A 13162-nucleotide genomic window follows, 5' to 3' on the forward strand; every position below is an offset into this window, starting at 1 on the left:
AAATCGCGATGTACATCGTACGAACGACTACCTCGAGTCAAAGTGGACGTCAATTTCGTTGGCGTACTGAAAGATGGTGAACGGTAGTGGAACGGCAGCAACAGCAGCAACGGAGAAAGAGAGAAAGAAATAGAGAGAGAAATAGAGAAAGAGAGGGAGAAGAGAAAGAGGGAAAAAGAGAAAGAGAGAAAGATGAGTGTTGTGGAATTCAGTAGGATTTTACAGGGGCACGAGCGTAGCCAGTTTAACTGGCGGACGATACTACCGGGGCCCTGGACGGAAAGGCCATCGGTAAAACGCGAAACCGCCGCAACCGCCGCTTCTCCGCTCGTCGTAGATTCGTCGAGATTTACGAGCGAGTTGCGCTCTCGGGCCCACGAGTGGCCGACCGCGTCACGAATCGCTCGAACGCTTCTTCGCGAGAGCGCCGCCGATAAAATCCATTTCTCTTTCTCTTTCTCTTTCTTTCATTGTCTTCTCTCTCTCTCTCTCTCTCTCTCTTTTTCTCTTTCTTTTTCTTCCTTTTTTCTTTCTTTCTTTCTTTCTTTCTTTTTTCTTCGAAGGACCGTAAAAAGGGTGAGTGCGACGAATTCAGCCGTGTTATCGTTCATGAAAGAATTCCAATAGAATTTCTCAACGAAACGAAAGATCGATCAATTTTTCACGAACATTTCTTTGATTCATTTTTTGAACTCTGACTAGTTTGAACCGACTATATGAAATATTTTATGAACCTCGAACCGTGGAATTTGCGTCTTTTTATTACGAAAAATTAATGGAAAATTATCGGTTCGTATAAATTTTAATCTTTGGGTTTAATCGCGGCATATTCGAACAAAATTAATTAACATCTACCTAGTGTATCGTTCGTTCTCTGTTTTCCTCCTTCTCTGTCTTATTTTCTCTTTACCCTGTTTCTCTTGGACATCTTTAGGTTACTCTCGGAAGAAAGCCGAGACGATAAATCATTTCTCTCTCTCTCTCTCTCTCTCTCTCTCTCTCTTTCTCTCTCTCTCTCTCTCTCTTACTCTGTTCAAGCGCGAAGTTACAACGATCTCGCACGAATACGTAATCGTTTCTCATGCATGGGTGGTCCACCTTACGGAATTTATTTCTGATCTCGTTATCGTCGACGTGAGATACAGGAAAATGTAAGAAAAATAGAGAGGAAGAAGGAGAAATGAAAAAGGAGTAGGATTGACGAGAAAAAAAGAGAAAGAGAAAGAGAGAAAAAGAGAGAAAGAAATATAAAGAAAGAGAGCTATGATAGAAGACACAAAAATGGAAAGAAACCACCTTCGAAGATGGTAGCTCGAAGAACCGATCGACCTGTCATTACTCCACCTCGATGGGAGCATGAGCCAAAACCGTAAATTACGAAGGTAAGCCACGGAGGTTGTAGGAGCTATCCCTTTCACAGGAGAGAAAGAGAGAGAGAGAGAGAGGGGAGAGAGAAAGAGAGGAAAAGAAAGAAGGAGGAATCCGTTGGAGCGTAAACGAAAAAGAAGTTGCAAGGACGCGCGAGCCAAGCGGGGAAATTAAAACTCAGGACGTGCCATTTACGTCGACTATTGTGAGTCGATTTTGAACGGAGAGGAAGAGATGTAGTTCGATGTAGAGATAAAAAGGAAGGGCGAGAAACGTCTTCGTGCTGATTTTGAAGAGAACGCGAAAAATTATAGCGTTTATCTCGAGTGGTCCAACTGAGGACGAGGAGTTCTCGAATTCTGACAGAAAATCGACTGGAGAAAGACCAACTGAATCTCTTCGATCGAGAACGATCGTTGTGTATCATTAACGTTACTCGCTGAAGATCGAAAAAATGAACGAAAAAATTATAACGAAGGAGAAAAAATGAAGAAAATTTTTTGGGACGTTAATAACGATCGGGATGAGTGGTCTCCGTTCGTGATTATTGTTTGCGATGTCCTTAAATGATACCCCCTTTTCTTTTTCTTTCTTTTTTTTTCTTACTTTTTTATTCTTTTTAGTATCTTCTTTTTTCGAATTAAATGCTTAAAATGCGTGTTGCACGTTAATCGATCGTCGTTCGTAATACATGAGTAATAATCGCAAATCTTTGACTTGAGGATACTCTTAAAAGAATTCCCTCGAGGGCAGATTGAGTTAGCCGGCGATAATGATTAGTTAAATGCAGGGTTCCGAACGATCAAAGTTACATTGTTCATCCTTCGACATTATGAATTGCTTTCCTCGTCACGGTTTCTCTACTAAGTTGTTAGAAATCTTTTGGATAGTAAAAAAGGACTCGATGTAATATTCAAAAATCACGATGATACGTTGTACAGAATGAATCGCGTTATTTATTATAGGTCAATATTAATGATCGATCGTTTAAAAATATTTTACAAAATTTAATGTACTCGTTTTCGATCAGTTGAAAAATTATTCCTCAAAATGAATGAATAACTCGCGTAATTAATTATTTTCTTTACCAAAAACACGGATATCCGATTTGAAACGAATTATGAGACTCCGTAGCCTCTATATTACTCGAAGTTGAAAATTCTATCGTTTCACACAAATTCGTCAAGCTCAATATTCGACTCCTCCGTTGAGTCCGTACGAATATAACGCATGACGCGGCCGCGACGCGAGCTCGAAAGTGTGTAATAAAAACGAGCTCGTCGCGCGATAAGTAAACCGCTTGAATTATCGGCTCCGGTCTTTCAAAGAAAACAAAGCCTCTTGCCAAGTTCTCGACGGGATCGACGGAAAAGCGATATCGACGAACAGAGGGATGTTTGGTAGATGATCAGTGAGAATTTCCTTCGAAATTTTCAGGACGCTTCTATTTTTAATCGAATTTCGACGATGGAAAACATCTTCGAAATTTAGGTCCCCATTCTTACACGAGACAAACTTATCGTCAGGTTTTCAATCATGTAAGTTAACAATAATAAACTCGCACATATATTTCTACTTAATAAATTTACGAATGATGCCGTGTGCGTTCTAATCGATTGCGTATCATGAAAAATAAAAAAAAATATAAACGAATGCTATGGTAAATAACGATATAACGAGCTATCGGTGCAATAAAACCGAATAAAATATTGACGATAACAAAGCGCATGAAGGATTAAAAATTTCAACTAAGCTTTTTTGTTAGGTTCCGACAAGAAAGGTACGACGGAGTCACCGGTGACGATTCGATGATTTCTCTGACGTTCTCGCTAACGAGAACGAGCTCTCTCGAGTTGGAGAAAGAAAGAGATAGATAAGTAGTAGTATGTACTACGTAGTAGAAGCTTCGTAAAGGAGAGAAAGGCGAGTTACCGAAGGATTTAAGATAGAGAGAGATAGTTTAATATCGAAAGGAGACAGAAGGAAGACGCAGGTAGTCGCGATCCAATTTAGTGGCGGATATCCACGCGAGATCTTCACGATTTCTACACACGAATAAGACGGAACTCGCCGACCGTGAAATCATATGCAGTTGTCCAGTCACGGATGGCATTGCCTTTTCGATCGCCGCCGCCGCTACCGCCGCCGCCGCCGCCGCCGTCTTCGCCTCCGCCTCCGCTCTCAAGACGTGTTCGGGGACCGTGCCGATAGATGGCAACACCAACTGGAAGCAACATTTTTTCCCCGCCCATTTCGAGTTGCGTATGCCAGAGACGGCGAATCATCGACGCGCGTACCACGCGTGACGTGTCTCGCGCGCTCGAGAGAAAGAGAGTGGATTCGTCGTGTAACATGAATTCTTTTCTTAGAAATTCTAACGACCTTCCGGAGAACGTTTCCTTATTTACATGTAATGTTAATTGACTTTTACATTTTTTTTTTAAGAATTTCTTAAAGAAAATCATTTTTGTACTTATAATCTCTAGCGTGACTTTATGGTATGATATTTTATTTCGAATAAAAGATACCACTTAGGTTGAATTTTTAAAATAGAATCTACGTTCGACTCAACGTAGCGGAAGTATAAATAGTCGAGATAACGAAGACATTATACAGCATCCACTTATGTTAGGGTTAATAATAGCTCCTACGAGAAAAGCTGGACGGGTGGCGACGAAATCTCGTTCATGTCGTCGAAGAGAATCTCGTTTCACCCTCTCATTCTCCCTTTCTCCCTCTCTCTCTCTCTCTTTCTCTCTCTCTCTCTCTCTCTCTCTATCTATCTATCTATCCGTCTGTCTCTATTTCTCTTCTCTATGTGGCATAAAACGAGGATTATCTTACTCTACCTTCTCCATAATTATGCGTTACACAATAGTTCTCGTCGTTCCTGACTCACAAGTCGTCCGTCTGCTTTATTCCGGGCCAACGAGCACGAGCTATTTCCCAGGCGCATATATCTCCACGGACTGGCAAATTCCAAATACGCTTCGAAATCTCACACTCGAACAAGATCTTGAAGCCATTGCCGGCGTTTCCTATTTCGAACGACCGAATGGGTAACGCCAACGAATAAAACGATTAGTTACCGCGATCCTACCTCCGCAAAACCACCAATAATTAACGACCGTACATTCCGGTAATTAATCAAGGTGTGCGCTCGCAAATTGGAAACTATCCTGAGATTTTGTTCTCGTGTAAAATTCTAACCAATAGCATTCGTATCGATTATCACTTAAACATTTGCCCGTTAATAAGAAACGTTCAGAGGAAATCCATTCAACTTAAATAAATAATTGTTATATCCTAAAGTCAGGCAATAATGATCGTTCTAAATTTTTTAACTAATGGCTCAGCTCTACCACGATTTCATATAATCGTCCCGACTCAATTGTTGAACCTGACCGTTCAAACACGCGTTCGATTCGCGTTCTTTTCAACCTAAATGTACTATTAGAAATTAACGTTAAACGTGACCCGACCAGTGGGATCTCATTCGCGTGCGGAATTAAATTCGTGTCTCACGGTAGCGATCCGTTCTTAGGGACGCTGCCGTTTAGATCGCAGCGTTCTCTTTGCCGTTCAAAACTGCCGAACGTTTAGATCGCTTCGCGGAATTTCTTTTCAGCTTTTGAAACTTTCAAAGAGACACGCACGATCCAAATCTTTTCTTAACATCTAATATATCGTGTTCAAAGTTCCATTCGAAAAAATTAAAGATAAGTCTTCGTCGTCATCGTCATCGTCGTCGTCGTTGAAAGAAACAGATAAATAAATTTTCCACATTCATACAATAACAATTATTCGATCATGAAATCAAATTAAAAATTCTATTAGATATCTTTTATTCAACATATTTATCTTTCTTTTTCATTTCCACGAACGGCAAGAACGTACAAAAATAAGACAGCAGTTTCCATGCGAGATCGAATTTGGAGTGCCTGATTTGACTGATCGTGAATTCGAGTACCCAAGCTGGGCCGTCTAGATCTCTCTTTCTCTCTTTATCTTTCTCTCTTTCTCTCTCTCTCTCTCTTTCTTTTTCTCTCCTCGGCGTTCGGGTACGGCCGCTTGAAGAAATATACACGGGACGCGAAAAGCGTCGCGGCGCTGGGCGTCCTGCGTTACGTCGAGTCCGTCGGAATGTGTAAATATACAAGCCGGCGAGAGACAAGCTTACGGGCGCTCTATATACACGGCCACCCTGAATTTATAAGAAGCCGTGACTCTAACGGCCGAACCGTGACGTCCGTACCAACTGTCGAAATCTCGCTAAAAGGCAGGAAGACAGATTTAAGAGTGGAAGGTACGAAAGTGAAAAAAAAAGCTCACGACAGTCTCGACCCGAGACATCGATTGTTTCAAGATAAAGAGAGAATGAAACAGAGATGGAGAGAGAGAGAGAGACGGAGAGGGAGAGAGAGAGAGAGAACATGATCGACCCGGCAGAAATTAGCACGGAGGGAGAAGGATACGATACGGCCTTGCTCTTGGTGAGGGAAGGGGAGTCAGGAAAAACTGGTTCGACGTTCTAACGAGTTAACGCGCGAGAATTCGAATTTTTCATCCGCGAGGCACCTTACATGATTCACGCTCGAAAACTAGTTTCGTTTCTACCTTCTAATAACGTCGTGTAACTTACATCTTTCTCACGACTCCTATATCGCACATTCAGTTCGTTCTTTCAATCCAATCGTACAACACAGGTCAAAAGTTTGATCCATTTTAGAGATATTAGATAAATTCCTGATCCTAATTATGATTTCATTTTAGGACTTCTAGTAATGAATATTAAAAAATAATAACGAAATAAATAATTACGTCTCTCGGAGAAATAGAATTTTACGCAATAGTTCTGGGATATTTGAAAATTTTCATTCAATTAACTTACCTTTCTTACTCCGACATCTTTATTATTATGCCATTATTATCGTTAAAGGCACTAAACTGAAAGTTGGTTCTCCGTTTGTTCCGTAGGATTCGCAGAACGGCCCGGTGCTGGACCGATGGAGTATCTGCTCGGCTGAGGAGGAACCGCTGGTGTTGCAGCAGTTCCTCAGGTTCGCCGAGACGCGTCCGTTCGTGCAGCAGTTGCTGCTGGCCGCCGGAACGCCGGGGACGGATGCTATGTCACCAAGCAGACGACCTTCGCCGCCGACGATGCCACTAGCACACTTGCCACCGCCCTTGCACCTGCTCCACTGCGGCCTCCCACCGCCGGGTTCGAGGTTGCCACCACCGTTACCGCCGCCTCATCCTCCACCCCCGGTCTCACACCCCTCAATTTCGCCTACTACGCAGAAGCATTATTCGTCAGCCTCGACCGGTGGTAATCCAGGAGTAACGAGTAATCGAGGGAACTCGCCACCGAGAACCCTGGATTCGCATATGAACGTGTCACCGCTTAACAGACTGCAAAGCATGCAACCCTTCGATTTTCGTAAATTGGGTACATTAGGCTTGCCAGCGTTTACACCATTACCACCTGCACCACCTACCGAACAACTTCTGCAGAGTCGAAAGTCCATGAGAAATCCTCAAAGTCCTCACAGTCCGCCCCATCATTCGTCCAGCTCGCAATTACAGAGGCCTCACGTGCCAGTGGCGCCGGTTTCTTCATCTGCACTCAACTTCGGTCACCCGCTCTCCGTTGCTGTTTCCTCGGGAGCCTTACCACCTACCTTTCCCAGTCATTTCCCACCGCCACCACCGATGGTTAAATCGACCGGTTCCATCGCCGGCCTGACTGCACCTACGGACGTACACAGTGGCGGTGAAAAGAGTAGCGAGTTTGGCTCGGAAGAGGACGAGGATGACGACGAAAACTCCGATAGTGCATTGAACCTCAGCAGGCGTGACGCCGCATCGAAACACGTGGCAGCCGAGCATAGACATCCTCCACCCTTGCCGCTTCAACCTGCGCCTTTAGGAAGGCCACCTGGTATACCCGGTAGGAAGCCTCATTCGCCTGGAAAAAGACCAACGGGACAATGGGGTGCTTCTGCCAACATGCCACCCAACTTAGGCACGCCCTTCATCAATCCGACCACCGGTAAGAAGAGAGTTCAGTGCAACGTTTGCCTGAAGACGTTTTGCGACAAGGGTGCCCTCAAGATCCATTTCAGTGCGGTACACCTCCGAGAGATGCATCAGTGCACCGTCAAGGGTTGCAGCATGATGTTCAGCTCGAGGAGATCGAGAAATCGGCACAGTGCCAATCCTAATCCGAAACTCCACTCGCCACATCTCCGAAGGAAGATTTCGCCTCACGATGGTCGCTCCTCAATGGCTCACGCGTTGGTTCTACCACCTCAGGTTGGTCTTCCCGTTCCAGCAACAGGACTCAATCATTTGCCCTTCGGTTCGTTTCCTCTGTTAACTCCACCATCCGAACTGCGTTCACCCGCATCTCTCTGTGCCTTGGACTTCAAGCATCTCGACCTGTCTTCAACGCAGGGCCAAGGTAGACCTTACGAGGAGGCTCTTCAACAGAGAATGCCAGTGAGCACGGGCTTGCCCAGTAGTACGGTTTCCACTACAGCGTCGATGACGACGAATAGTGGAGCGTCTACCGTCGCCGCGTCGATGACCACCACCACAACGACGACTAGAGGTGGATCGTTTTCAGGTGGTGCGACTAGTTGCACAGTGTCGCCATCGACGTCGATGATACCCGAGAACGAAGAAGACGACGACGAGGACGACGGTGGCATTGTCGTAGTTGCCGAGGACGAAACGAACGACGTACCATCCAGATTACATTCTCGTATGGCTCACGGCGACGAAGACGACGAGCAACCGGCTGACTTCAGTCTAGCCAAACGGCCGAAACTCTACTTCACCGATATGGCTGACGAGGAGAACATCAGTAATATCGACAGCAACGAGGACGACTCCGTTGGTGGCACCGATCAGCATTCCTTCAGTGTTGGTCAACACACTCTCAACTCGAATACCCTTCTCCACAGCAGAGGAGTACGTAAACGGAAGTCCCAGCATCCAACGAGATGCGCCGTTTTAGCGGAAATGCATTCCTCGTCGACGGATGGCGACTCCTCGAACGACGAGGAACGGATCCAGCGACGTTGTCAACCAGACGGTGGGATCGTCCGAGCGGTCGACGAGTTTCAGAATCAACCGGAGGACATGTCGATGTCACGGCTCGAAGCGGAAGAACGTAAGGTCTCGCCAACCTCGCCGAAGAATCCAGACGCGAAGTGTCGTAACTCACCGGAGACGACTTCGATCAGCGAACGAGAAGCAACGACGACGTTGGAGAGTGTTCGTAGAGAAACAGCGAAGGAGAAGGTCGACGATCTACCTCAGGACGAGCCGAGAGACCTCAGTTCGAGGGCGAGCAGCGTCAAGTCGCCAAAACGTCAGATCAGTCCGGAACCAAAAAATTTACACGAGCCAAGCGCGGAGGGTAACTCGACTACTGCGGTCTGTGATTCGGCATCCGAGTCTCAGGAACGGGCGAGACGAAACAAAATGGTTGACCAACAAGAAACGCAGGTCGGCAAGAGCGAGGATAAAATTGTGGTTTCCAGAAACGAGTTGGATATAACAGAGGAGAAGATCGTCCGACAAAACTCGGACGATGTTAGGAGGCGAGGTGATGAGGAACAGGAGGAGGAGGTGGAGGATGAGGAGAACGAGAGGACGCAGGACGAGGAAGATGAGCCAATGGAGGAGGTCGAGGATGATGATGATGATGATGAGGTGGACGAAGCGCTGCGCAATCAGGAAGGTGAGCGTCCCGATGATCCCCCCCGTGCCCCGAGCTCGGTCGAGAGCCGTCCAACGACAGCCGACGAGCTCTCCCACGACTCCTCGACCAACACTTTGCGTCAACTCGAGTCCTTGTCGCAGGGTCGCACGATGATGCCGTACACCGAGACGCAACGGGTGGCTTCGAGGTCTGGCCGCGGCTCTACCAGCCCCGTCAGCCTCACGACGCACCAGGAGACCACCATGGACAACTCCTCACATGGCTCTCGTTCATCCAGCGCTTCACCCTCCACAGCGGCCATGGATATGGACAATAGCCTGATAACCTACGCGAGATACGAGAATGGTGGCTTCGTCAGTACCCAGGAGGTTCCGCTTGATCGTGAGAATCCACGGCGTTGCACGGCCTGCGGCAAGGTCTTTCAGAATCACTTTGGTGTGAAAACTCATTACCAGAACGTCCATCTCAAGCTGATGCACCGTTGCAGCGTCGACGGTTGCAACGCGGCCTTTCCCTCAAAAAGGTCCCGTGATCGTCACTCGGCCAATCTCAATCTCCATCGGAAGTTACTCTCGACCTCCTCGAGTCCGCCCCTTTCATCAGGTAGCCTGCCATCCAGTTTGTCGCCGCGCGTCGAGGATGCTCCGATGAATCCTCTTCTACACAACGAGTTCCTTGCGAGACTCTACGCTGACGCGGGTATCGGTACTGCTGGCATCGGAGCCGCCGCTGCTATTGGTACGGGCATCGGTCCACTCGGTGCTTATCCCCTGACACCTAGACTTCCACCATCCGCGGTTGATCTTGCTGCCAGGATACCACCGCCGCATCCGTTGCTTCTTCCACCTCATCTGGGCGCCACATTTCCAGGCCTGTCTTCTTTCGCCTCGCACTTGGCTGGCCTGAACGGTTTGACTCATCAACACTTGAACCACCTGACGAGACTCTCTCAGGAACAAGCAACCAGACAACCCTCTCGCTCGGCCTCGCCGTTATCATCTCCTGGCTCGGACGATAGAAAAGAGGAAGCCAGATGTACCGTACCAGGCTGCGATCGCGTCTTTGGCTCGAGAGCCGTCAGAGATGCGCACTCGAGGGATCCCCAGGCTCATAGAGATCTGTCGATTCTCTCTACTAGCGGCTCGTGACCGTTCTTTTGCCGCGAACGCGACTATTATCCCTTACTGTGATGCCAAAATCCTAAACGACGATTCCGATCGATCGCCGATCAGTTGATCTCCCAGGGTATCCAGGGTCCACCCGTACTATCGTCTCGCGCTAATCCACGTGCAATATAATCGAAGGACTACGCCTAAAAAAATATCGCTGAGCGTTCGTCACATTCACTTCTACTTTTATTCTACTCGCGTTCGTCTATTTCCTTCTTCAAATCGGCTACGATCTCAAACAATCGACGTGCTTCGAACGCTCCAATCTAGTCAACTTGGTATCTCTATCGGTGGGTCCAGAAGTCGATGAGAATTCTCGCACAAAGAGAACCAACCTGTCCGATTCCTGAAATTTCGTGTTTCTCTTCGCTTGGAGTTCTAGCACGATTACCGAAGCATATCTCCGAGGCGCAGTGATATTTTCGATGGCGCTTTGTCTTCTTCCCAGCTGCGCGAGTACTTTCAGCTCATAAACTACGATTTTTTTCTTTCGTACCATCTCTTCTTCCTCCTCTGTTTCTCCAATTGCAAGAATTTATTTGTCTTTTTTTTTTGTTCCACCATCAAAGTTACGAACGAAAAAATAGGAGGATGAAAGAAAAAGAAAGGAGAAAGGGAGGAAGAGAGAAGGAGAGAGAAAAGAGAGAAAAAGAGGATCAACAAGACCGTTTGAAAGGAGAACACGAGACGAGAGGGGTGGATCGAGAGTACCGACTCGGTGTGTTCGAGAAAAAGGCGTTCGCGTTGATCGATCCCAAGATCGATGCGCGATCTAATTTTATCATCGTTGTGATAACGTAACGTTAGCGAATACGTCACTATTTAATCAATAATCAATTAGCACTGCTGTATATATAAACATAGTACCTTTCGATGTATCGCGTAATTATCGATTAAGCTACGAGGGAAGCGCGACCGATCGACGGACGTTTTTACCCGAATCGGGGATAAACAGACCGTGAGAAGAAGACTTTTGTAAACGGTTCGAATAAACGATAGGAATGAGGACTTCAAATTAGCGAGTAAAAAATCGGAGCGATATCAAATGATATGTTGGCAGCTAGAGAAAATGAAAAAGAGTGAGAGAGAGAGAGAGAGAGAGATAAAAAGATGCAATCTTTACACGGTTCTAAAATAAAAATCGTGAGATGCGTAGACCTTTCGACGTACGAAGGGCCAAGGCAAAGTCGTGCGATCGGTAAAGATGTCAAAAGAAAAAGAAAAAAAAAGAAGAAAAAAAAAGAATAAGAAAAAATAAAAATTACGAAAAATATGGAGAGAGAGAACGATATTAGAGAATGAACCGACCAGCGAATCAAAGCGACGCGTGACGGCGACGTCTCGTGCTAGATATAAATGAGAATAGTTAGATTTTATTTATTGTCTCCGTAGGGAAAAGCAACTCCTCCTTCACACTGGAGGATTCTGCAGTTTATCATCGACGGCGACTGGCAGTAGCGGACACTGCCATATTGAATCTCATCTTTATTTTTTGATTTTTGTTTCCTTTTCTTTGTTCTCTCTTAACTTTCCTTCTTCTTCCTTGAATTTTGTTCACGTCGGAGGCAAGGACAGTTTTTATAATTTTTATTTCTTTTCTTTTTTCTTTTCCTTTTCTTTTTTTTTTTTTTCTTTTTAATTCTCAATTGTCTGCGACTTAGAAGGCAATTCGTCACAAAACGATATCATGAGTCGTTCACAAAATTGGTTTCTTGTCCTCCGTAATTGTTTGGTTGTATATATACTTTATTATATTATAAATATTATATATATATACACACACATCCGCATAATTTTTGCGAGCGCGTCGATGTAAGTCGCGACGCTTCGAGATGAAGCACGAAACGTGTAAGTTTTTCTACGCGTCACACGATCCTAGGTTTTACACTCGTCATCGTCCTGTCCTCCTTCTCCTCCTCCTCCTCTTCGTCCAATCCACCGTACTCTAAAAAATTCCTCTAGGCCTGAAAGACAATTTCCCAATTTCCGCGACGCACGACGAACCCACTACTATTATGTGTTAAGGGCGAACGAGATTTACAACTCTGTAATTATGTATAAACTGAATGCTATGATGTATATTATAGATCGATTATAAAGAACACTCATCATTATAAAAATAAATGCCTATTAAAATTACTCGCTACGCGGTTCAATAAGTGTCATTCGAATAATCAACGAGTATCCTTCCTCAATCAACGATTATTTATTAAATATTATTTAATCGAAGTAATAACATTTTCTTACGTTACAGTTCAAATCTTATTAGAGATATCGTAAAAATGCTGATAACATCATTTTCGTTGTTCATTAATTTGCATAAAAATGAGAAAGGAGGGAGCGATTCCGATGTTCCATCAGTATTCCCACGAGCGTTATTAGACCGACGCGAATCATAAGATATAAAGAGCTTATGCAAAAATGAAAAATCTTCGGGTCGCCACGCCTACGTTGAATTTGACGCGTCTCTAACGTATTCGAGGTTACCCCCGACCTTGTTTTCTACGAAACGCGAAGAGAAAGAGAAAGAAAGAGAAAGAAGTCCTTCTGAAAGGACTTCCAAGGGTCTGGGTAGGTCGTCTATCAGAGATCACGCAGACGTGAGCTCGCACGCCCACCGTCCTGCGGGCAAGCAGAGAGGAGAAAGGAGGATAAAAAGAGGAGGAGGAAGAGGAGGAGAAGAGGATGAAAAGAGGAGGAGGAGGAGGAGAAAGAGGATGAAAAGAGGAGGATGAGGAAGTTGAGGTGAAAGGGTTACAGGACCAGACTAAATCCTTCGCGAAATTCTTTCGTCTTCAGGTAATTGGAAGTGTCTTGAAATGGACCAACGTGTACAACTCACAACTTTCTGTATGTGTATGTGTGGGACGTGCGATTACACGTAAATTCAAAC

General features: G+C 45.4%; 1 protein-coding gene across 3 annotated transcripts in view; it reads left to right on the top strand.

Moving 5' to 3' along the window:
* LOC127064358 (zinc finger protein basonuclin-2-like) overlaps positions 1–12408 on the top strand; it is a 15530-nt gene extending 3122 nt beyond the window's left edge. For all 3 annotated transcript variants that reach the window (XM_050995289.1, XM_050995288.1, XM_050995287.1), the window contains one exon: positions 6346–12408. In XM_050995289.1, coding sequence (XP_050851246.1) covers positions 6496–10248 — 3753 coding nt within the window. In that variant the 5' untranslated portion in view covers positions 6346–6495 and the 3' untranslated portion in view covers positions 10249–12408. The remainder of the gene's footprint in view (positions 1–6345) is intronic.
* The last annotated feature ends 754 nt before the right edge of the window (positions 12409–13162 follow it).

This window comes from Vespula vulgaris, chromosome 6, assembly GCF_905475345.1.
Source record: "Vespula vulgaris chromosome 6, iyVesVulg1.1, whole genome shotgun sequence".
Lineage (NCBI taxonomy): Eukaryota > Metazoa > Arthropoda > Insecta > Hymenoptera > Vespidae > Vespula > Vespula vulgaris.